Source organism: Zerene cesonia, chromosome 20, assembly GCF_012273895.1.
Source record: "Zerene cesonia ecotype Mississippi chromosome 20, Zerene_cesonia_1.1, whole genome shotgun sequence".
In the NCBI taxonomy this organism is placed as follows: Eukaryota; Metazoa; Arthropoda; class Insecta; order Lepidoptera; family Pieridae; genus Zerene; species Zerene cesonia.
The window spans coordinates 6,935,841-6,959,354 of record NC_052121.1 but is presented as its reverse complement, the minus strand read 5'-3'; the positions used below and the strand labels follow the sequence as shown (position 1 = coordinate 6,959,354).

Here is a 23,514-nt window from a genome sequence, read left to right as displayed (position 1 = left end):
GAATTCGGCCGTTAGAGAATGAATCTAGACAAATTTTTAAATAAAATGGCTAACGATGTATTGGATAACATAAAAAACGATATTAGTGTTACTTTAGAGAGCAATTTGCATTTAAATAACTTCGTAAATGTCGTACATTAGGATATTTGTTACGTTTTTGTTAATGCGGTTTCAATTTGGAAAATTAGGTGTCTCTAAGTGCTTTTCCGTATTGCTTTTCCCTTTAAGACGCGTTTTAAAAAACTGTTTCAGTGCGAACTATGTTTTGTGTAAATTGACATACGAGTTAATGTATTGTACCTACTATAAAGTATATGTACCATATAATGTAGTTTCATTGAACCAAAATGTAATATTATTTATTATTAAATATTAAACACTTCGATAGATTTGTAATAAGATGATAAGGTTGTGTTTGAAGCAATTTAGGAACCGCTAGAAGCTTATAATGTATGTACATAATATAAGCTGTAGCAATTAGGCGTAATTAAGTATGTTGGAGTGTCGAGCTAGCGGCGTCTTGTCAGACTGTTCCCGTCTAGATTAAGGTCTGTGGTCCCGATGCTCATAACGTATTTTGCATGAATCTGTGTGCGACTTTCATATGACTCTCAGGAGATCAGTTCTGCCTCTAATGTAAATGAAATTGTGCACAAGAAAGGCAGTATTTTGGCGAATGTTTATCGTCGTGTGCGACGCGCCAAGAGAGGGGCCGAGTTGTAATTAAAGTTTGTTGGATCAACATTAAATAATCAATAAAGTTAACTATCCATTAAATAGAACAAACAATGTGTTGGTGTATTTTTATGGGTTGCATTTTTAGAATTGTCATTGTGTAATTCGAAATCAGAAAAACATTATCGCCTTTTTAGGATTCTTATATAATAACATGCATAATTATTGCATGGTTTATGTTGTAATTCATTTCAAAGCAATTTTAGATATTATATTGTTACTTTCAATGTAGCATTACGTTAAGTTTTAATTTGTATGAAGGAAATGTTTCAGACGCGGTATCGTCTTTAAAATAACTACAGGATCATTTGTCGCTAGTCATGCCATGTGCTAGTCTTCCCATAGACCTGCGAGGGTAGAGTGGGCGGTTACATATTCTATTTTCGTTACTTTAATTATATTTACCGTCCATACACGTTTCCTTTGATGTCATCTTTTTACCATATTATATTATAAGAAATGAATCACGCTATTACACGTCTAGAAGTTTAACAAATTATTAAGAACGCTGCATGTTGAATATTTAGTTCAGGGCGCGTGTGATTAATTAATTTTCTTTAACAGTTCAATTATGTGCGAGAGCAGATTAACGATCGGAAAGGCTGTAGTCCCTAATATAATGTTTTGATTCGCGTCAAGAAACTGCGTCACTTGGGCATTGCGTGACGTATGTGCATTAAAAATATTAAATATAATGTACGGGGTACGTAGGAAATTAGGTTGTTCGGTAGTGATTGCTTCTAGATTATAATCGAAAGCGTACTTTTTATGTCAAATTAAAAAGCTTCGTGAATTATTAATCTATTAAATTAATGTCAATTTTAAAACATCATTATTTTGTGAAAATCCACATATTTATGTATTCTGTACGTGTGTAAATAATAATAATTGAAAATGATTTCGATATTTAAGCACTTCAAGAACTGTGTAATAAAAGTTTTGGATACTGAGAAATCTCCAAGAAAAAGGCTCATGCAAAACCTCGCCAAATTTTGCCCTACAACTTGCCAATTGCAAGTTTCAATGAAAAGGGACTGTCACAAAAAGCGCTTGATATATAGAAGGCGTAAAAATGGGCGCGGACGAATCGATAAAGCTTAGAAGAAGCGGTGGGTCCGGCTAAAACGAGAAGTTTATGGTAATCACGGTTCCGAAGACTTGATTGATTGTTTGGAGCAGTTTGTTCTTGGTAGGGGATGAGTATACAGCGAAGGAAACATCATCTGATTTTCCGGAATTCGGATTTTCTGGTTGCGACCGCAATCTAGCTCTTATGTTACACGGAATCTTTTTTGTTATCGACGCTTTGTTCTGAACGCATTGGGGTGAGGTTTGTTTTCCCTTCTTAAGTGAGAATACATAGTATCTATCTTAACTTGACGTGAATGACTGCATGTACTCCTTTATGTCAGTGCTGATTGGTTGTTTTGATCCTGTAGCTGAGCGTGAAAAGATAAGCAGATTCGAAATGTTCCAGCGATACTGACAAGGGTGCCCAATCCGCCTAAGACCAGTCAGTTAAGACGCTAAGAGAAATGGCGATCGAGGATCTCACGATTTAAGTGGCAGTTTCAAATGTGCCTACTTTTAGTGTTATTTCCTAAACGGAAACCATTTGTTTGCCTCATGTACGATCGAGGAGAAAAATGTACGCAATACTCGAAATGGTTTCGCAGAAGTGTTTATGCGATTGCTTGAAGGAAAGTGCACTTTTATATCATTGCTCACATCTCCACGCTTTGCAGATGGAAAACAAATTGTCGTATACACTTCCAATGCTTGCAATATACCTATAGTATGCGAGAAATCTTAATGTACTTCACAATAAAAGCAAGTCTGTACGTTACCTTTCTAAATTTTTTGATTATTCTGATGTTTATCTTAGATTATAATGTTTCTCTAATGAAATAACAGTCACAATAAATCAATAGTTCGCAATCTCATTATAGCTATGTACAGGACTCAGGTGACAAGCGAGCTCGGCTGCTTAACTCCTCAGAAAATGATGTTAGTAGGCGGGGACTAAAACTGAACTATATTTACACACTTTGCGGCGCGTCGTTGCTTTGTTGTTAAAATTCATGGTAAGCGGAAGCAATTAGGGGAGTAATGTGTAAGGACGTAATGGAGTGACGAGAATTTGCTGCGAGCGTTTTAATGGGAGCTAGTATTTATGTTACAAAATGCAACAGTGACTTTCTCTAATTGCGTGCGGAGTTACGAATAGTTTTTAGTCCAAATCTCCAGCATTGTATCGGTGTAGTACGTACGTGTACTAAATAGTCTGTTGTTAGTTTTTGCATTGTGGCAGGAATTGAATGAGTTGTAAGTTTTTTCGACAATGCAACAAATAATCTATCATTATATGAATTAAAGACAAGTGGAATTAGAAATTATCTTATAATTATCATTATAAAACACATAAAAAGGTAAACACTAGTCATTGAATAAAGGAAAAATTTACAATAGTAGTGCAGTTTAGTGTGTCAGCAATTTTACTTAAAGGCATTTTCCCACATAAATGTCAAAAGAGCATGGTTCAACTAAAAATCAATCATTTTTATATTAACATTTGAAAAATTGATAAAAGTGACATTATAAAAATCGACATTTAAACGTGTCGGTGATATTAGCTTAACGACCATTTTAATATAACAGATGACATATTAAATTTACGAGGGTAGCTTCTCCGCGTAAACATGACATCACGCCACTGTCTTCTTTATTGCGTACATAAATATAACTATTGGATAGCTTTATGATATACCAGAACAAATTTTTAATGACTCGGTTGTTTACGATTCGCATATTCTACGTAAATCTTAAACGCGGTGTCGAATGGACGATAAATTCGCGTGTGGCATTCAAAACATTGTATTTACTTCGAATGTTAGTAACTTTATGCCTCAAAATGGTAACGAAAACAATGTAAAAAGGGAATTTACCGTAACATTGATCATTCGCGCCGACACGCGACGGAAAAGGGGAAAAAATAATAAGCGATTACTTTCCGTTTTATCCTTCACGCTTCGGAGACGCTTACTGAATTTCTTCCCCGACTAAAATAACTTTGTGTAAGTCAAAATAAATAGCACTATTTTGACAAAGATCACTGCCGTTAAGAACGGTTTTATAGTTCACTTTTATCTTTTTGAAACTCCATTCATTTTAATATTAACTATTTAGTTTGTGATTCATTTTATTAGGGATACTACTATCATGTTTTTAGTTGATACATAATCCGTATCTATATTTTATGAATTTAGTCATCATTCCTTACAAAAGTATTTTGTGTTATAATCATTAACCATTTTAATAGGAAGCATTCGTTGATACAACGCAAATATTAATATAGCTCGCAGGGGCACATATCAAATTTTAATATTTGCTTAAAAGTAGCATGACACACGATGTTAATTATGTGCTCCTTTTTCTAATTAGTCACGTGGATTAGATGTGAGGCTGACGGGTTATTAACGACTGCGACGAATACATTACGTCGCCGCGCGGGAGCGTTCACTCTTTGCACACCTCTCGTTTCGCACGGAAGCGAACCGTAATTACTCTAAAACACTACCCATTTGTTTGATGTCTTTGTTCGTTGTTTGCTCCACTTAGGGCGTACATCACCCCCGATTCCTTCCACCCGACACATGCAGCGAGATTCGTACAGACATTACTGCAAGAGACAATACAATGGAACAAAAAACTCGCATTAATAATCTGGAATACGCATCGACAGGGCGGGGAGTTCCCTTGTGTCTGCGTAAATATAATAGCGGAGGGCGCTTCAAGTGCCTAGATAATTACTCTAGTAGATGCCTATGGCCCTGCGGTGCCAATTTTATAAAACAATAATTTTTACTTCACTTTATTTTTCGTCCTCTGCGTTGAGATATCACGGTATATAAGGGAGAATATGTAAATGACTTGGATGATCGCATAGTTGATTTGAATATAATATAATTTATGTAAAAGTAATTTTCTCGCTTAAAATCTAATAGAATCCTATTAATTTATTAAATAAATACAAATTTAGTACTTCAAATGATTTACAATACTGTGGTTGTGGTGTATAATAACCAAATTACTTTTAAGATTTATTCAACGGTTGCTTTTAAATTTAATGTTCTTAACACATAATTTAGATTTTTAAATAAAGTTATTTTGGATGTTAAATAAATAATGATTAATATAAAAGGTCTATTTATTAATTGAATAAACAGGTTTTGGTTGGAACAGTTTTCTATGGCAATTAGAACACTAATTTAAAATGCGTTAAAGCAAGGTTTATCGCACAGAATCGCCGTTTTAATCTAGTAAAACGACCTTATTACATATACAGTTAATACGTTAATTTGTAATTTTGTACTCAGTGCTGCACTAATTATACAGTAATTACTTTTATTAACCCTATCAAATACGGCGAACAATTATTTATTTGACGTGAAACATTTTTATTGACCTCCCTAAATTATAGCTTGCAACGCGAACGATTTTATTTCTCATTTTTGCCTTTTTTATTCATCAATAAAATAAGTTTGAAGTTCTAATAATATCCCTAGTAATTTGGATATGAATTTTAACAATATTTCCCATCATTGCTAAAACCGTCAAATTCAAATGATTCCACCAGAATCTTGTTCTAGAAAATTCCGTATACGAAATGTAGATGCCACCCGTGAGTCGACAAAGCACGACACTGGATAGACAAAAATCTAAACACAGTAAAATCGAGTTTTACTGGCATTTTATTGGCTCCGTTGGACCGGAGCCAGTAGTTCTTTCACCTCTAATTGATATAGGACCGGCCATGTTAAGATACTGTTTTGTTTCGAGATTTACTGTGATTGATGTGTCAATAACAACGATTTCGGATTCTCTGTTCGGGTTGTGTTGGGTTGTGCCACGGCACTGAATGTGCTTTTTATATATAAACGAATATAGTGAATGGTGATAAAGTTCATAAGAATTCCCGTATGTTTCGAATAAAAAAACAAATTTAGAAACTTTTTGTAACGAACTCTTTTCTAGTTAGTTTCATCAAGGGTTTTAAAAGCCATACATTTTTTACATGCAAATTCCATTTAAATGGAATATTTTAAATAAGATGTGTGTATTTAGATAGGCTGTTGCGGTAGAACGTAGATTTAAATATGACAAGATTTATGTATATTCTCTTCATATTATCATAAAAGCCTAATCCTAACACGAGGTACGTTTAACGTTACTATTAAAATAAAAAGGTATAATACAACAATTTGATTATTATAGTGTCAATTTTATATTGTATTAATATGTAAATAATAAGAAAGATTGAATATTCTAGTTTTTAATACAATTAAATACATTTATTTTTAAAAAGTATGCTACGAATATTAGAACGGATGGTTGTTTTGCAATTACTCTAAGTGTAAGTGTTCATATGATGAAATTCAATAAAAATGTTATTTATATCCTTGAATAGTACTTATGGTAAAAATAATGTACATTATTTCAACACGTTAAGCCAAGGCAGCAAGTTAAAACAATATTACTCACCATTTTGTTGTTGATTTCGTGAAAATGAATTTCGCAAACTTTGTCTACTATGTCTTCACTTTGAAACGTGACGAAACCAAAACCTGAAACAATAAATATTCATGTTAATAATTTATACACAAATTTTAGAATTAAGCACTTGCCAAATTATTTAGTAAAACTTCGTCCTACGATATTAATTGAAAATAATTTACATGCATTACATGAATGCTTTTTGGACATTTTGTATTGGACAAAAATACATATTGCAATCACTACTAAATTATGAAATAGGTATTTACTAGGATATTTATAATTCATACATTTATAAGGCAGATTTCTGTACAAAGAGAGATATCCCGTGAGTGACGGCTGTACAGTCTTTTTTTCTTTGTAAAGGTCTCCAATAAGAAATCTAGAAACTTTTCTCGATATTTCTGTAGCAATCAATGTCGCATGACGTCAGTGACGACAGTAAAAAGGAACAACCTTGTCCGCACTACGGAAAGAGGGGAGAAATCAAATAAAACTGCCTCCCTATTAAAATTTCACATTTTTATTTCTTCTTCCATCAAAGACGTTCAACATAAATTCTAAGATGAAGACAATAAACGTAATTATAGCCAATGATATAAATGTTATTGGTATTACCTATATTTCAAGCAAAAGTGAAATTGGTTCCGAATATTTGAAGTGCTTTAATATCGATAAATGATATCCAATACATTTTAAACATGCAATAAAATCAGCGTACGAGTGAAAATTGAATAAGTGGTTAAAGTATCGGCGAGTTTCTCTCGAATATTACTTTTAAACGTCGCAAGACATTCACGTGGCCGATGCAACGACCAACTTCTGATACGCTCCGTTCCGACTCAAAAGACCGCCAAGTTTTCCTCATGCGATTCATGAGTAACAAATTTGAATTACGTATTCGAAACTCGGAATTGCTTTCCGATATTTACTGAATTCCGAACAACAACTTTTAAGCTTACAATCTGTCACAGAAATAAATCCGTCAAGTTAGCGGGCGACGTGTTTCTCCGAATCACATAATCACCTGACGCTGAAAGTTTTCTTTAGCGAAACAAAATGCGACGGCGTATTCCTGCGTGCTAACGATTAAGACACACAACGTGACGTGGCCTACCCTCCCTGTTAATAGCATTACCCGGCGTTTCCACAAACAGAAGGTGACATCACCGGCAATTGTATATACCATTTTAACGATTTTATTTGCAACGATAATGCGCCATAAATCAGGGATATTTGTTGTATACGCTGATAGCAATGTTGTTATAACAAGATATCTTAAAAGAATGACGCGACCCGTTCACAAAAACTAGGGCTCACTTGGTATTTCACGCGCGACCGAATAGCTTTGCGTAGGAATTGAGGGAAAGATAGTAACATCCCAAAAAGGCAAATAGGGGTTCAGTAGACTTCCATAGATGGTTGGATTTTCTTTATGCATTATAAGGTCGGCTGTATTATGTTGGAAGAAAAATTGTTTCCGCTTTATTGTCTACGCCGTAGACTGCACGACATGAATGTGATTTGAAACAATGTAAGGGATGCGTGACAAAGTTCATAGTTACATTATAAATAAAATAAATATGGGGGCTCTTAGATATTTATGTGAGCGGGCTGCGGTGTGTGGAAACGATCCCCCTATTCATGCGGGTCTGTAAATGGGATAAAGTAGGAAGTGAGCTACACTATCCTGTTCAACTTGTAAAGTTATCTGCGGGCGCGACATTTGCGCAAACACTCGGTCGGCCTGGCCATGGATATAAATAAATTTGCTACAAATACAATGCTGCTTTTATCGGAACGACTATTTTTACTTACTATGGCTAGTTGATGAATGGAAACACAATACTCTTGTAAGTTCGGAATGAAACGTTAAGAGAATAGAGAGGAATAGCATTGTCACTGACCACGTAAAAAGTTTTGGGTTTCACATCGCCTTTGTGTTGAGCCCGTAGATAAATGGGGCATTTTCGTGAAATTCGTCCGCGTCACTTCTCGTAACAATGGAGAAGATAAATAATCTCTGCGTAAGAAAAGGATTTCGTAAACATAATTATTTGAACTCGCAATTGTTACACAGAAATACGCTAATGAAAGTTTCTTGGAGACGTTCGAGTAATCGACTTTATTTTTCTCTGCTTCAATTAGAGCACCTTTGTTGTTAAGGATATTCTTTAATTAAAATCTGCAGATTACAGCGACTCTACACAGCAAAAGCGTGGGCCGTCGATCAACTGCTGAAGTAGCTATTCTTTAACATTGTCTTACAAAAGCGAATCATTTTATGTATTAGCAAAATTATACGGAGTTTTAAATCAAAAGAAAAAATAAATAATTCTATCAAATATATATTCCAAAAGTCTCGTATTTCGCAAGTCACGTTCACACCTGTTATTTTTTTAATATAAGAAATGAAAGATTGAAGTACAGATTATGAATGTGTCTTCGATATCGAATATCAGAGGCATCTGTCGGCAAGTGGGGTTGACAGAGGGTGGCCCCCCGTATCCAGGCCAGTATAACCTGCCCCGCTACTGTATGAAACACCGGCCGGTGGCATTTATGATGCTATAATAACCGTATAAAACGCGACTTATTGTAGGCGTCGATAGCTGGCATTATACAAGTGTAGGCCTTTGCTTTGCGACTCTACGAATACTATTTTAAAATGTCAGTATACTCGTAAATGGAGTAGGTGTAAGTCAGGGCGGATTTTTCTATAATGTACAAATAATGGTCCATCGTCGCCGTAGTAAGCAAGTTTTCATTAGAAGCTCAACAAGCACTCAGCTGAGCAGCGCTGTAGTTGTCCACTGGCCGCGCTCCGACTGCCAAACTTTTGTTATTGTTTTGCTTCATTATTGTAATACGAAATACGCAGAACCGTAATTAAGATATGCTAGGGAATTGTCCCATCTGATGAAATAGTTTGAGAAAAGTTCCAACGAGCTCCCTTGACAGGATGTTTGGTTCGTAAATAATTGCCGGATTGCTTCTTCCACCTTCTCTCGATAATAAGTTAATATCGATAGTTATTAGCGCGGAATAGATGGCCGTAAGTAAGAAAAATGGCCCGACGTCGAGGGCTCGCCATTACGTAATGCATTATATTATTCAGTATAGAAAGACTTTTCTACGTCGCTACGTAAATATGAAAAATGTTTCTCGATTGTTCCAAATTAAACGCGCTTCCAAAAATATAGTATAAGTTAATTTATTACTACATACTACGCCGACTTGACTCCACTCAGACAATAAAGGTCTCATTTTATCTAGAGCTTGTATGAAAATATTTACACTAGTTGCTGTTTACAATGGGGCGCAGTTCAGTCGTTATGCAAACATCACAAAAACTTGTGAAGGCATGTTTAGGAATAAGTTGAAACAGTTTATTGGGATTGCTCCGAAAAATGCTATATGTGCTTGATTCTAAGACAAATATGTACTGAGAGCCTAATGCATTCAGAGCGAGGTGAAGTCCAAATGCAAACTTTCGGCGAAGAAAATACCGAGTAAAAGCTGTTACAAAAAGAATTGGCTCCTCTTCATTTTCTCTATTGTGAAGTTGAATGGAACACAAACAATCAAGTTTCTCGTGGAGTTGATTGTGTGGAGACACCCTTATTGTCTACACTCAGGTAAATAAAGTAGAAACACAATTCGCTCGCTACTTTGTGCGTCGTCGGCTTTCTCAACTTTTAAATTCTCTAACTTCAATCTTATTCTACTTTTCTGGCTCAATTCACGGATTTACCGAGCAAAAAATCACCTTCGTTTCTTACATTTATATTTAAATTCGCAGAAAACTTATCGGGACTGAAAGAAAATTACGTGTTCGTAAAAATAAATGTATTAAATCTTCAGTGGTACACGTAGCGAATAAAATATTAGTCAGGTAACCATGACGCGGCAACGGTGGAACAATTTATCATCAGCTGAGAACCCTCGTCCAATTGCTTGATGGCAATGCCATAAATATTTACTTTGATAAGATTCTACACTTTTATTTGTAACCTTATTTTACGACACACTTGGTCTCTTATTACCAGACATCGGAAGCGCGCGTGCGTATTTTTTTTACTATCAATAATTTCGGAATAGAGTGCGGAAGTAGCGTGTTATGTGGTATTATTGAGGATTTAACATAAATAGGCAATATCGTTATAAAACGTGATAAATTTTCGATGCTTATGAGTACCTATCTGGGATCATTACAAACTGTTTATTAATCAAGCCTTCAAAAAACCGGTTCTCATTACCCCAACTCTATTACTAAAGGTAGCAGAGAAATAATTCAGTTTTCGTATTAATATATAAATTCCTTGACACATTTGTTTCTGACAGGGTTACCGCTTTGCAGGTGCTCTTGTGATAATAAGATCGTTTTGGTGTTGGTTTAGGACGTAGGACGGACTTAAACTAATGGCTGCGTTACTTATTTATCTTACTTGAATATTTCCCTACCCCTCGCTAAGTACTTATCCTAATGTAGTTATTGTAGTTTCGCCGAACTTTAATAACAAATTATTTGATATGGGTTTGATTAATTATATTGTGTTACATGTTAATATTGACTGTACGTAATACGTGTTGATTTTGTGAATACAATTATTATATAAAAATTGCGCATAAAATAATATAAAAAATTATATACGTCTAAATAAATGAAATGTAGAAATCGAAAAGTAATTTTGTAAACTGCTTTTAATAAATTGTAATCATATTATAAATGTCGTTTATTTAATTTTCATATATTTATGTTCTATATTCGTACAAACCTGGTCCTGATTTTTATGTTTACAAATAGTTCAAGCCTTTTTCTGTGGTATCAATATTAATCAAGAAAAACCATAAAGGTCCATGTTTAACGAATAAAAAATTACTTAAAGAAAATAAAAAATATATCATCAAAACCGATCCGATATTAATTTTGTAGGTTTTTAGTTCTAATACTCAATATTTCGAATATTGAAATCCTATCAATTAGCGACGATTTATTAACAAAATATGTTACGTATTTATTAATATCTTCTTATTAATAAATCAAAGCTGGCTTCGTTCGATCATATTTTATATGTGATGTGTCGAAAGCAATGTTACAGTATGTTATTTATCGCTAATCAGAGCAATTAGCCGTGTTATCAATTTATCATGTTACATCTGAATGGACATGTGGGTTACACATAATGTCGCTTTGTTTATTCGATTTCAAATTAATTGTTTCTATATATTTGCTATACTAGTGACTGATGACCGAGTGTATCCGGTTTTGATGCGGGTTACATTTCGAAATAGTACAATTTATTTGTTTTAGAAAGGTCTATGTTATATCGGAATTGTTCAACCCTCAATAAAAAAAAAAATCCAGTTTTAAGTGAAAAGGAATTGCATTACTAGTTCAATTTCCTGCGTATTATAAATTTAAAACATGGGAATAAAATTCACTAAGTTCATTCTGTGAAAATCGATGGCGATTGCAGAACAACATGTATATCTTTAAATAAACTAAAGCGACTCAGTGATAAATAATTCCAAGTATTTAAATAGATCAAGACGTTAGAGCTTTAACTTAGTGTACTAAGATAATCTAGTACTGCAGTCTATTTCCTTTGTTGAATTTCAAAGAGATTTCTCTTGATTTGTAATCCCTCTTAAGGACATTAGCAGAAAACTAGTGCTTACACTAATGAGGTTCAATTTGACATTACAATGCGGTTTCTCGTTCCTTTAAGAGTGTATTTCTTTCGTCTTCTGTTTAAACTCTAATTGCAGTTTACGAAAATAAAATATTAAATTATTTGAAAAGCTTTACATCGAATAGTTTGCGTTTGCCTAAAATACAAGTGCGATAGAAATACTTCTGCTTCACATTTTAAAAGGTTACATTTTCACAAAAACCTTTAAAGCTCGCCTTTCGAGTACGAAGCGAGGACAAAATTGGTGTGACGTCATTAATATCATTTGTTCCTACAATATTGCTATAAACTTGCAGGGAGGCGTAAATCCATTGTATGTATGATTGTTGTGGTCATTCGGAGAATATCAGATCGCCGCGTGAGCGTCGTAATCCTAAGGAAGACGTGCTCGAGACGCGAGCTATGGGATTTGCGAGATCATCTAACGAAACATCAGAATACTCTTGTTACATTGCTCCTTGTTCAATATACTAAGTTTTCATATCCTATAAACGGTTAGTATAAATCAATACTGCAGTTCTTGGCACGTGTATATCAAATATTTAGTTGCTGACTAGTTTCGCCTTGAATTCAACTTCGTATCAATTGTCAATATTAATGGCACGTTCTTATGCCGTTTGAGGTTATTTAATTTCAATTTTGTAAACAAAATCGAATGTATTCAATCATAATACTATTATACCCTTATACAGTTGTTACACTAAAATCCATATTTAGAATCGATATATATGTGTATATATTTACTGGAAAAAGCTGCGTTGAAGGGTCATTTGCCATCTGTCTCAGACTACTAGTGACCATTCGTTTTATTGCACCGCTAGTTAAAACACTTCGGTGCAGTTTTCGTGCAGATTTTGGCAATATTGTGATTTATATCCCTACAGAATAACGAACTTCTTTTCAGGATTCGTATAGACTGCGATATGTTTAAAGTCGATTTTATTCAGCGCGGTGCTTTGTCCCTTACTCAGATACAAGTGGTGCACAATAAGTGCAGAATGTATTTGCTGTATGCGATTATGCGTCGCTCGGTATGGATCGCTCTATGCAAACTACTGCTTACATTGTAGGTGCTGGGTATGGCTTCACTTAAATGTAGTATTATGTACTTACTTTTTGCGACACCTCACATAATGTTTTCAGTCTAGTGTAGAGTGATGATTCGTATCCTCTTTTGATGAATTGCGATCGTCAATTATAGCTGGTCTTGTGAGTGTTAAAGTCATTGTTTTAAGAGATAACGCTATATGATAGTGCAGTTAGTTACTAGGATTGCATTGAATGAAATAGTTTATTAAATTCCGTGTTTATTTCATTATAGGACAATGACAAGGCATTGATTTTTTTTTTATTGATCCGCTTTGTAATAAATGTAACTGGCAAAAACATTATTTGTCTTCTGTATTCATTAAAAAGTAAATTAATTTTAAAATGTCAGTTATTAATTCTAGAACTATGGAATTTCAACCTCTGATCGTGATACTAAAATGAAATGAATAATGAAATAATTAAATGGTGACTTTTCGAAATCTGATTGTAAGTTATTACTTTGCAGGTACTAGGTTGTCATAAAGATATAAGAGACAGTTAACAGACGATGTAAGTGTTGAATGCGAGGTTTTACGGTCGGACTTTGCATAATCTAACAGATGTTGGAACAATAAACCGAAAAAGTCGCTTGGGTATTGTTAACAATTGTTAGAAGATTTTGCTATTCAGATTTTGAACTTAGTAAGCGGAATTACTATAATTTTTGCTGATATAAAGGTTTTTGTGTTTGTTATTATGGTACAAGAATATATTATGCGTACAGATATATATGGCGAGATTGTAACATTGTTTAAGCCTTCTTGGATTTTTTTTGTGAAGTCATTTAAAAACTTTATGAAAGTCTAGATATACTTCTGGCCATTTTGAATGCCATTTAAGATTCTTCCAATATTTGTTTTATTCAAAAACTATATTGATCGCAAGAAATACTGATATCAATGCTATTAAATCAGCTATCACGTCCAATAATATCAAACGTGAACTATCTTGAGACCCACGATCCTCAGCTTATGCAAGCTTTATATGATAACATACCGTAAAGGCGTAGAGCGGATTAAGCCGATATCGGTAGTCGAAGACGCTGTGATAGGCCGTCAATCCGAGCCAAGACATTATCGTAAATATTAATGACCACGACAATTACCCTCTGGAGCTGCTATAACCAGTGAGATCGGATGCTGGCCGCCGTGGCGTCTTTGTTCTTCGACTTAAATCGAAACTGATATTGCAAATGTGAAAAAAACTGGGCTTGTTAGATTAGTGGGCATTGATCGCGTGTCTGTTTGTAATCAGATTTCTTTTAGATGCTTTGTCTAAAAGAAATCCATAAAAATTATGGATAACTATTTTGTAAGAATGAAATAGATCATACGGAATGACAGGAAAGGCAAAAAGAGGGAGCATTTAGTACAAAGTTCCGATAGTATGCTCGATTGTTTTCCAAGTTATTAAGATGTAATTCCACTAAGGTTCAAACAATATTGCATACAAAATATTTGAGTAATTTAAGTCTCAAAAGAAACATATTACTCAAAGCCAGCTAACGTATAATAAAATCATTTATTCAAATAGTAAACGATGAATATCATATAATAAATTTAGTGCGAAAGGATGCAAGTACAAATTAAATATTCACATTCAAGATCAGTTGTACAGTTTAATTAATGTTGGAAACTTAAAGGAAATTCTCTAAACGTACACTTACTCGAAACCAGCACAAATAAGCTGCATCATTTTAAATGCAATGAACGGAAATATTATTTCAAAGCTAATATAATATTAAGGAAAACTTGGAGGAAAGGAAATGAGCAGTTCGTTTTCGCTAAGGAGACTTTGTATTATATATAAAGACGGCCACTTCTGAGACAATGGACGGAGTAAGTTTCAATATTAATGATGCGCACAGACTGCACAGAGAGCATCAAAGTTTCCAAAGCCTCCATTGATACTCATTAACTATTGATTCATAAGTAATACCCTTTTAATGTAGCCAGCACGAATGGACCGGCCAACTTTTCAAATTTAAATGTGAAGGGGCATCGAATTTTAAAATAGCTTTTAGCGTCTACATTCTATTACAGTTTTATCTATTTTAAAGAAAATGTTTTGAAGAAAATAGTTATTACGTTGTAGTGTTTAAATGTTTCAAATCTCTCAGCCCTCAGTCCCACTTCACGTCTTCTAAGTTACAAGGGTAATCTATAAATGAACAGTAAAAGGTATTGTAACAATAATTTGCAGAATACGTTCACAAGTTTTATAACAATAGTTTTTTCGTTTTCACATCAACAAAGACCTTAGAGAACAAAGCTCTATGAATGATCAAATATTTCATAGCCCGTATTTACATTTTATAAGCGAAAGCTAAGCCCAGACGAAATATTTTGGTTGAAAAATAACAAAAAACTTTTTCGTATCGCATAAATAGTGAAGATAAAATATGTCACTGGCTCTGCTGTGCGCTCGGCGAATGTCTGTGAAATATTCAATTTGGGCAATTTCAGTCGTTTTCGTGTAGGTTAGCCACATGCTGAAAGTTGCAAATCAACTATGCCGTAGTTTTCATCTACGATATTTTGCTGAATTTCGTTAGTATCGTAAATGTCGTCCACAATTTTAGAGTCATTAACAGACAACTGTGGCATGTTTGTTAAATTTAATGCAATTTGTTATTCCGTACATTCCCCAGCATGAAGCTGTTATCGTTAGTTGCGAATGTTACATTAAAAATACGAAATATTTATTGTTCTTCGTAAGTTATTATCGGAGGAAAAATATCCTCTATTTGAGGAAAATTCCTTTACAATACTTGTAAAGATACCTAAGAAAACTCTTTAATATCTTCTAATACGATTAATTTCAAATTAAATAAGACTTTATAGGTAAGATATTTGAAAGCGTTTTATCAAGATAAAATCAATATTTGTCGAGAATTGTTTGTACGACAGCTTGTAGTTGCTATATTACTTATCCGAATTATATTTTTGCCGCCAGAAGTATGTAAAAAACGATCCTCAAATAAATGTTCACATGCTTTACATACGCCTAACAACTGTTGCGCGAAATTCATAAATAGGAACGCATCGATTTTCACTCCGAATCAACTTTATTTCGTGGAGGCTTTTTGAAAGATACAGTGAATGGCTTGTACGTGCCCACATTACCCTATAGGTACTTTTATTCTTTATAGTGTTAGGCTCAATGCATACAATGTAGCTACGAAAGCACGCTATAGGTAGTCTTTTGTGCCACCTCTTATCTAAGCTCTTGTAACTCTCAACACGCCGCCCCCAGCTTTCATAATGATGCATCTAGAAAAGTAACACCTGAAATACCAGGCGTGCATTTTTACGGTGTTGTTATTTTCTTCTCATCTGCGGTTAGTAATTAATATTTGAAGCAGGAAGATTTTTGTAAAGAGAAATGTTGGATACCAATTTTAAGCTACTTAAACAAAACTCCCGCGTCATTATTCAAAAAGTCGGAGCGGCTAAATAAGATACCTAGTTATTCATTTGCCAATACATGAAAATTAATAGCTTGAGTTTTTCAAGGAAATGCATCGCTGTAATAATTTTGTTGCGAATGTCCATCAAAACGGAGTAATATTATGGTGTTTTGTATGAAATTGTACGTTGATTGATAGTTCGGCTTTAGCCACTGAATTACAGCGCAAAACTGATCGTATTTATGTCGTTGCATTTGAAATTCGATAACGCATAATGCTGCGGTATAAGGCTATGAATAAATAATACATTTGCCTAATTGATCTATTGAAATAGCTTTTCAAATATGTTTTAGTAATCCAGCAATTTCTAGATTAATATTTTAATATACGTTTTAATTATCTATATGTAAAATGAAATTTTAAGCCATATAAAGTTAGTGAATGGTTTTTGAAGCTGTGTATTAAATATTCAAAATATACAACGTTTTGTTAAAGATAATTACTTTTTTTTTGGTAACATATTATATCCAAAACGTTACACCGTTTCGGATGTAATATTTATCAAAAATTGAACCATATTTTAAAATAGATTTTGTTTCATTTTGTCATATTTATCATGATAATTATTAAAAGTGCCCGAGCAATATAACTATAACCAGAAGTGAAGTCATTTAAAAGAAAGCTGCAATTTTAATACAAAAGATCATAAATTTAACGAATACTTGTATGATTTTAGCTACCTACATTTTGAATCGCAATTAATTTGGTTATAAAGTTTGAATAAGTTAACGAACTAATTATGTTAACTAAATACAGTTTTAAAACACTAAGAATCTTCAATTACGCAGTTATACACGTAATGAAGTTCAAACTTGAGTCAACTTAAGTCTCATTATGCACACTGACTTAGCTCTCATTAGTGGCAAAGTATTTACAATAAAACTTTTGGAGTTCTGTTAGTTTACTTTGTTTCGGAGCTATCTAAATGTTGTGTGCAACGCACATGAGATTTAGTGATATTTGTTCTGTTACTTTTATTTTTTTTTTATATGTAAAAAACACATTTATTTTTTACTATATGATGCGTTGAACTTTGCACCGCCGTATAAGATTTATTTTATATTTCTTCCATCGTGTTTTATATCAATACAATATAATTTTAATCCTCAAGTCATATGAAATCTTACAACACAAAATCGATTTTCTTATGTAGTTATCTTATTGTGCTATAAAAGTCCTTTTAGTGATTTTCTTATACGTGTTTTTTACGGACTGAATATTGAAGTGTGTAACAGTGAGTTGCTTAATAATTTGTAAGCTTCAACTGTTACTCACTCTAAATATCTACATTTAAAACGAAAACAACCTCGTAGATGACGAGTATGAAAAAGTATGAAAATGATTTCAGATCATTACACGTCCAACTTGCGCTTAAAATTAATCAATTACGTGTGATATTGAATAAATAAATTTAAATACGACTTCACAATATCGTAGTATTTGTAAATAAATACATTTTTGAAACAATATTTAAAATGGAAAATATTTTTGAATACATTTTAGTATACATCAAAAGCTACAGTTGCAAAAACATTTTACCATTTTCATATCGATGCTTTGATTTGAGGTTTAAAACGTGAATATTTTAATATTATTACTTTTTTCATCTATTTTTTTTAAATATTGCAATTGTAAATTTGCTCGTCACTTACATAGCAACATTTTCAAGAATATTTTAAACACTGTTATACATAGTAACATTAAAATTGGTATTATGTTATACAAAATTAGTGTTTATTAGGAGACTGAAGTAAGAATCTAAAGGGAACCTTGTGAATGTTCAGTCAAATAAAAGATATTAATATAAATACAACAAGCAGTCACGCGATAGAAAGTATTCTATTCCGTAGCGGAGTGACATTGCATTCCCCGGTGTTACATGGTCGTTCTTAATAAAGCCCCTAGTGGCCAACTATGAAACCTCTCCGTCTTCGTTATACCATTGTTCATCTGTGTAAATAAAAACAACTGTATGCTACTACAGAAATAGTCTCCAATAAAGTCATTCATTTGAGCACAAAATGTCCCTATTTTGTGCTCTTATAATTTCATATTGAAACTATTATATCCCTTTAATGTCGTTTGAGACCGACAACTGAGGTAAATGCTTTATGAATACGAGGAAAATGTTGTCAAATATGTGACAAGTGTAGGTACTTGATCTCTTGCCTGAAGGAATTATAAACATGTGAAACAATTTTCAGAATTTCTTTGAAATATTGAATATCAGAATATGTTTATGATGTATTCACTCAAGATGACAGTTAATTTTTTTGGATGGCTTCTTTTAAAGAAGAGCATCATATAAATATTGTTTTATGTTGCATAGTAATTGTATATTAAAGGCATTATTAACATTATTTTCAAGAAGTTAATATTATTCAAGAAACAAAACCCAAAATCATACCAAAAACTAGATTACGAATAGTTCACGCTACATAGCCTTATTCCATTATAGAAGTAGAACGCAATATCATTTGATACATTACATTAATTCAAGAGCTAAAAATATTTTTCATTTGAGCGCACCGCGCTTGATTGTACCCAACGCAGCGTATTTGTTTGTTGTTTAAAGTAAACACTAAAATGATGTTGTACAGCGGAAAATATGACACGACGTCGAAACATGTTTGCGTCGAGTTGCAAACTTTCGTCTTGCACTTGGCAACGGTAAGAAAGTAGGAACACGTAAAATTCGGCGACAATTTATACTGGGTAACGATCTTAACACGCCTTTTTGTATCAATGTTTTGTTTTTACGTTTTCTCTCGTAGTGGAAATGAAATTTTACGGATCATATTATTTAACTAACGCGACGTTTCCAAAACGGAAGACGTTTTCAATTCGTTTGTATCTTTTTGGTTTTGTAACTGGATTATTCCGTGGGTTTTCAACCGATTGGTGTGATGTTTTTTATGTTGATAGGAAATTGTTATATTTTGGTTTCATTTCAGAATGTGGACTCGTATCTGCTTCTGCTCTAATGATGTCAGTGAAAGAAGAGTGAGTGTCTTTTTTGTAGAAAATAAAAATCTGTTTATAGGATAGACTTGTTTTTTAATCATAAGCTTAAAGAAAAAATGATATAATAGACTATAGAGAGTTTTGGAAATAATTTTTCCGCCAATAAACCAATCGTTTCCATGTGAAGGTTGAATATTTTATTAATATGTTTTATCTATTACTTATATAGCAACAAACTGTATTTATCCATATTTTTACCGAGTCATTGACATGCGATGGATGTTCGGATATTGCCTGTAACATATGGTGGCAGTACTCGAATAAGATTGTATCTAAGCGTCATATTATGTCGTGTGTTGCGATATTAATATTTAATCTACACAAGTTAATTTATGTGGCGGAATGCCGGGGGTGTATGCTGTGCTAAGCTTGAATAAATTTCATACTAATACATGCGTGGGACGAAAACCGTGATGCGTGCTATATAGTCAATATGGAACTAATTTTCTTCATCATAAACGAAATATAATTCAAAACTTTAAAGATATCACTCAAACCTTCATTATTCTTGCGGTGTTTCTCACATATTAAAGTGAACTATTCGTTACCAGTAGAATAAACGCGGATATTATATATGCCAGTAGAATAAATATATACGAAGCAAACAAAGAGAGCTAAGCGATATTGCCATCAGACATACAGCGCGGAATCGTCTCGTCATAAAGGCAGAATATGTTTACATGCTCGTCAACAAATCCTCAGCGAGATACTAAATTGTCGCCTCATGCCCGTGGCTACAGACTATTATGAAAACTTGAGACAGGTAGAAGTTTTGCGCAAACAAATTGTACCGCTTTAGCCAAAATAAATATCTTCACTCGCGTCTTAGTTTATGTCGCGCGAGTAAGACTTCATAATGTGTGTTAATTGGGCTTAAATTAACTGCTAAATCTCTAAAATGAGATTGTTTTACTAGGAACGAATATCTGAATTATACTGTTTTATTTTTATGCGAAAACTTAAGTTTTATATAATACCAAATGGGATAAAATATATCATTTTCTATTCATTCTAAGAGAAAAAAATCGTCGTCAAGAATAATTTTGATAAACATTTTTCTTACTTAAGATTTTTTCACATTAATCCTTTTTAAAACAGCTAAACATTAATGCTCGTAAGGTAATTACGGACCAGATTATCAATTAATACTTTTCGAACCGGGCGACCGTTTATTTCAAAGTAAGCTTGTATACAATTATTTAAAGTCATTATCTTAACTCCCCGAGGGCTCGTAATGACTATCTTGACTCAATTATTACCATCCACAGCCGTAAAGCAATTACTGTAATAGTCCACTTAATACCAACGTCTCCCGTAAATATTACACATAAACTTATTAGTAAATCCTTGTATTTATGTAAATAATTATTTTCCCCTAATTGCAGGCCCAGGATACGGGGTTCTGTTACAACACTAATGAACACAAATGTAATTGATATTTTCTGACCCATCATAATGATATAAATCGTGAACTTTGTTATTCTTGGGGATGAGAGCGAAGATAATCTTCCAGAAGCATCCAATTAAACGAAAATAATTTAAATTCCGATTTCCGTAGCACGTGCTCACACATTACTAATGTTTTTGGAACAACAACTGTAATTAAATAGCAGCGGTTAGGTGTCGAGTTGAAGATATGAAGTGTACAAGTAATAAATGACACGATTAATTGTACTTCAGAATAAATTATAGTAGATAATCATCAACAATATGTTTCTTTGAAAGGGCTAAGTCTTATGGGCTGGTAACACGTATAGGTAATTATAGTGCGAAGGAACAATAATTCTGTTCACGCAACTTTGATAGAAGTCGAACGGAACTGACTCTTCCGGGGCTTTATGCGTATTCCCAAGTGTAATTTAAATACTGATAATACGTAAAAATCTATAGCATTCGATGCTTTGCGATGTTAAATCGTTCATAACGAAATGTACAAAGGAAAGAAACTTTATGACGGGGCATAGATCTCCTGCTGATGCCGATATTGCGGCAATCTGTCTGTGTAAATCAACAATATGACTTACATTTGCGCGGCAAAACATCTAGATTGCTTCGAATCATTCTGAATGGATCGTGTGCTGAATAAGAAATAAGAAGGATCTTGATAGTTGTTCTGTTTAAGTACTGTGGACTCGTAGAAATGCTAAAAAGCACGTTCGCGGGACTAAAACTGAGTTAGGCAAATACTTCTAATCTTTCGCTCGGAGCAAAGTTGCACGCAAGCTTTGTAAACAGGGGCGAGGTGACTTTATTTTGCATCAACTAACTCAACTTGGGCTGGAAATGTGATTACAGCATCGCGACCGCATGTGGATCCTCGCCACCTCTATTCAACTTTTTCTTAACTCCTACTAGTGGTAACATTGTGAGAGTTCAAAAAAGCAATTTCGCGCTTTTACCGTCCAACGGGGTATGGTAATGCAGCCCCGTTCCGTCCATGGCTCTGTTTAAATTTGTGCAATTCTTGTTTCAGAACTGCATTCGTGGTTTTCAGGTACTCTGTACAATGGCACAGGGAGTAGATTGAAAATCTTTGTTAGGATAGCGGATGTAGTTTTAAAGCGCCTTTTAAAGTATCTGAATTCGCGTTGATTCTGTTTGTTTTCATTGAAATTAGTGTGCGTTTCTGCCGCTCCGTTCGTTCGGTGCGAGATTATTTAACGTGGAATATGGAGCGAGCTACATCGCAATGTTAAACTAAAATGATTCTGTTGTAATCTAGCTCACATATGTAGATATAGCAGTACTAGTAGGACGAGCGGACGGCCCGGTTCCGGGCTGGCTTATCATCGTCGATAAGGTCCGCTACATAAGTAGCCTTTACCCTGTACGCTTCCATTAAATTCCAATATTACATTTAACTTTATCTAAAGCACATTCTAACTTGTAACGAAACAGTTTGCAGGTGAACACGTTAAATAGTTATTTGCGTATTGGTAGCCATTAAAAAACCCAGTGAGGTTTTAATTTAAATTAAAATTCACCGAGCGTATCGTTAAAGCGTTAATCTGATTTTTATGAAGCGATCGCGCTTTAAGCGAGATAAGTCCGCTTTTCGGAAATTAGTTGGCAACTACAGCGTTATCGAAACTTGTACACGGCTCGATTGGCCCAATCTGTGTAATATTACACAAGTTCTTGATTAAATTTAATAAAACCAAGACGGCTACCTAATTGCGCGGGCGAGTTTCATTAACGACTGTTCGATTTGCACGGAGTTTTGCCTGTTTCCATCGATCTATCGCCGGAATTTCACCGACACTCGGAATTTTAATTCCATATTAAGATTTTGGTAGATTGGAAGAGAAATTGGTAATCGGGAATCGTGCTTAATGAGATCCACGAAGAAGTAATGCGAATCATTAATATCGCCAGTCATTTGTGATTGATATAAGTCTCATTATTTTCAAGAGCCGTCATTAATTTCTTTTGTGATTGAATATTACAATGTTCGTTACGTTATTTTTTAATGAGGCAGGAGCGCTAACGACTACGAGTAGATGTGTTTCTTGATTAAGACATTAACCATTGACAAAAAACGCAGTCTCAGAAATACACATATAACATCATAAATAAGAAAATACATATCTATCTATTTATTCACTCTCAATTTAAACTTTACAAAGCAATGTTTTCTATAGACACGTCAATTATTCTCGCTAGAAATTATTTTTGATGGAAATTGTAGGTCAATGAATTTATTATAAATAAAGTAAACGTAAAAAGAGATCCTTTAATACACCTGAGTATCTAAAAGTGTCTTGTGACGTTTGAAACACGTAAATACAAAAAAACAAATGATCCAGCCATATTTTAGCACGTTACACGGACTTATCACCCGATCACCAAACACGCCGAGTTTAATAACAGTTATTAAGGTTTGCACACCTCGTTAACTCGAATCAAAATCACAACACGAAAGTAGCATGCGGTTATTGCTTATTAAAC

The 23,514-nt window shown here is 33.8% G+C and overlaps 1 protein-coding gene across 12 annotated transcripts in view; it reads right to left on the bottom strand.

Annotated features, from left to right (window-relative positions):
- The window catches only part of LOC119835109 (RNA-binding protein Musashi homolog Rbp6), a 382,679-nt gene that overhangs the window by 19,692 nt on the left and 339,473 nt on the right, over positions 1–23,514 (bottom strand). For all 12 annotated transcript variants that reach the window (XM_038359748.1, XM_038359746.1, XM_038359744.1 and 9 more), the window contains one exon: positions 6,277–6,359. In XM_038359748.1, coding sequence (XP_038215676.1) covers positions 6,277–6,359 — 83 coding nt within the window. The remainder of the gene's footprint in view (positions 1–6,276; positions 6,360–23,514) is intronic.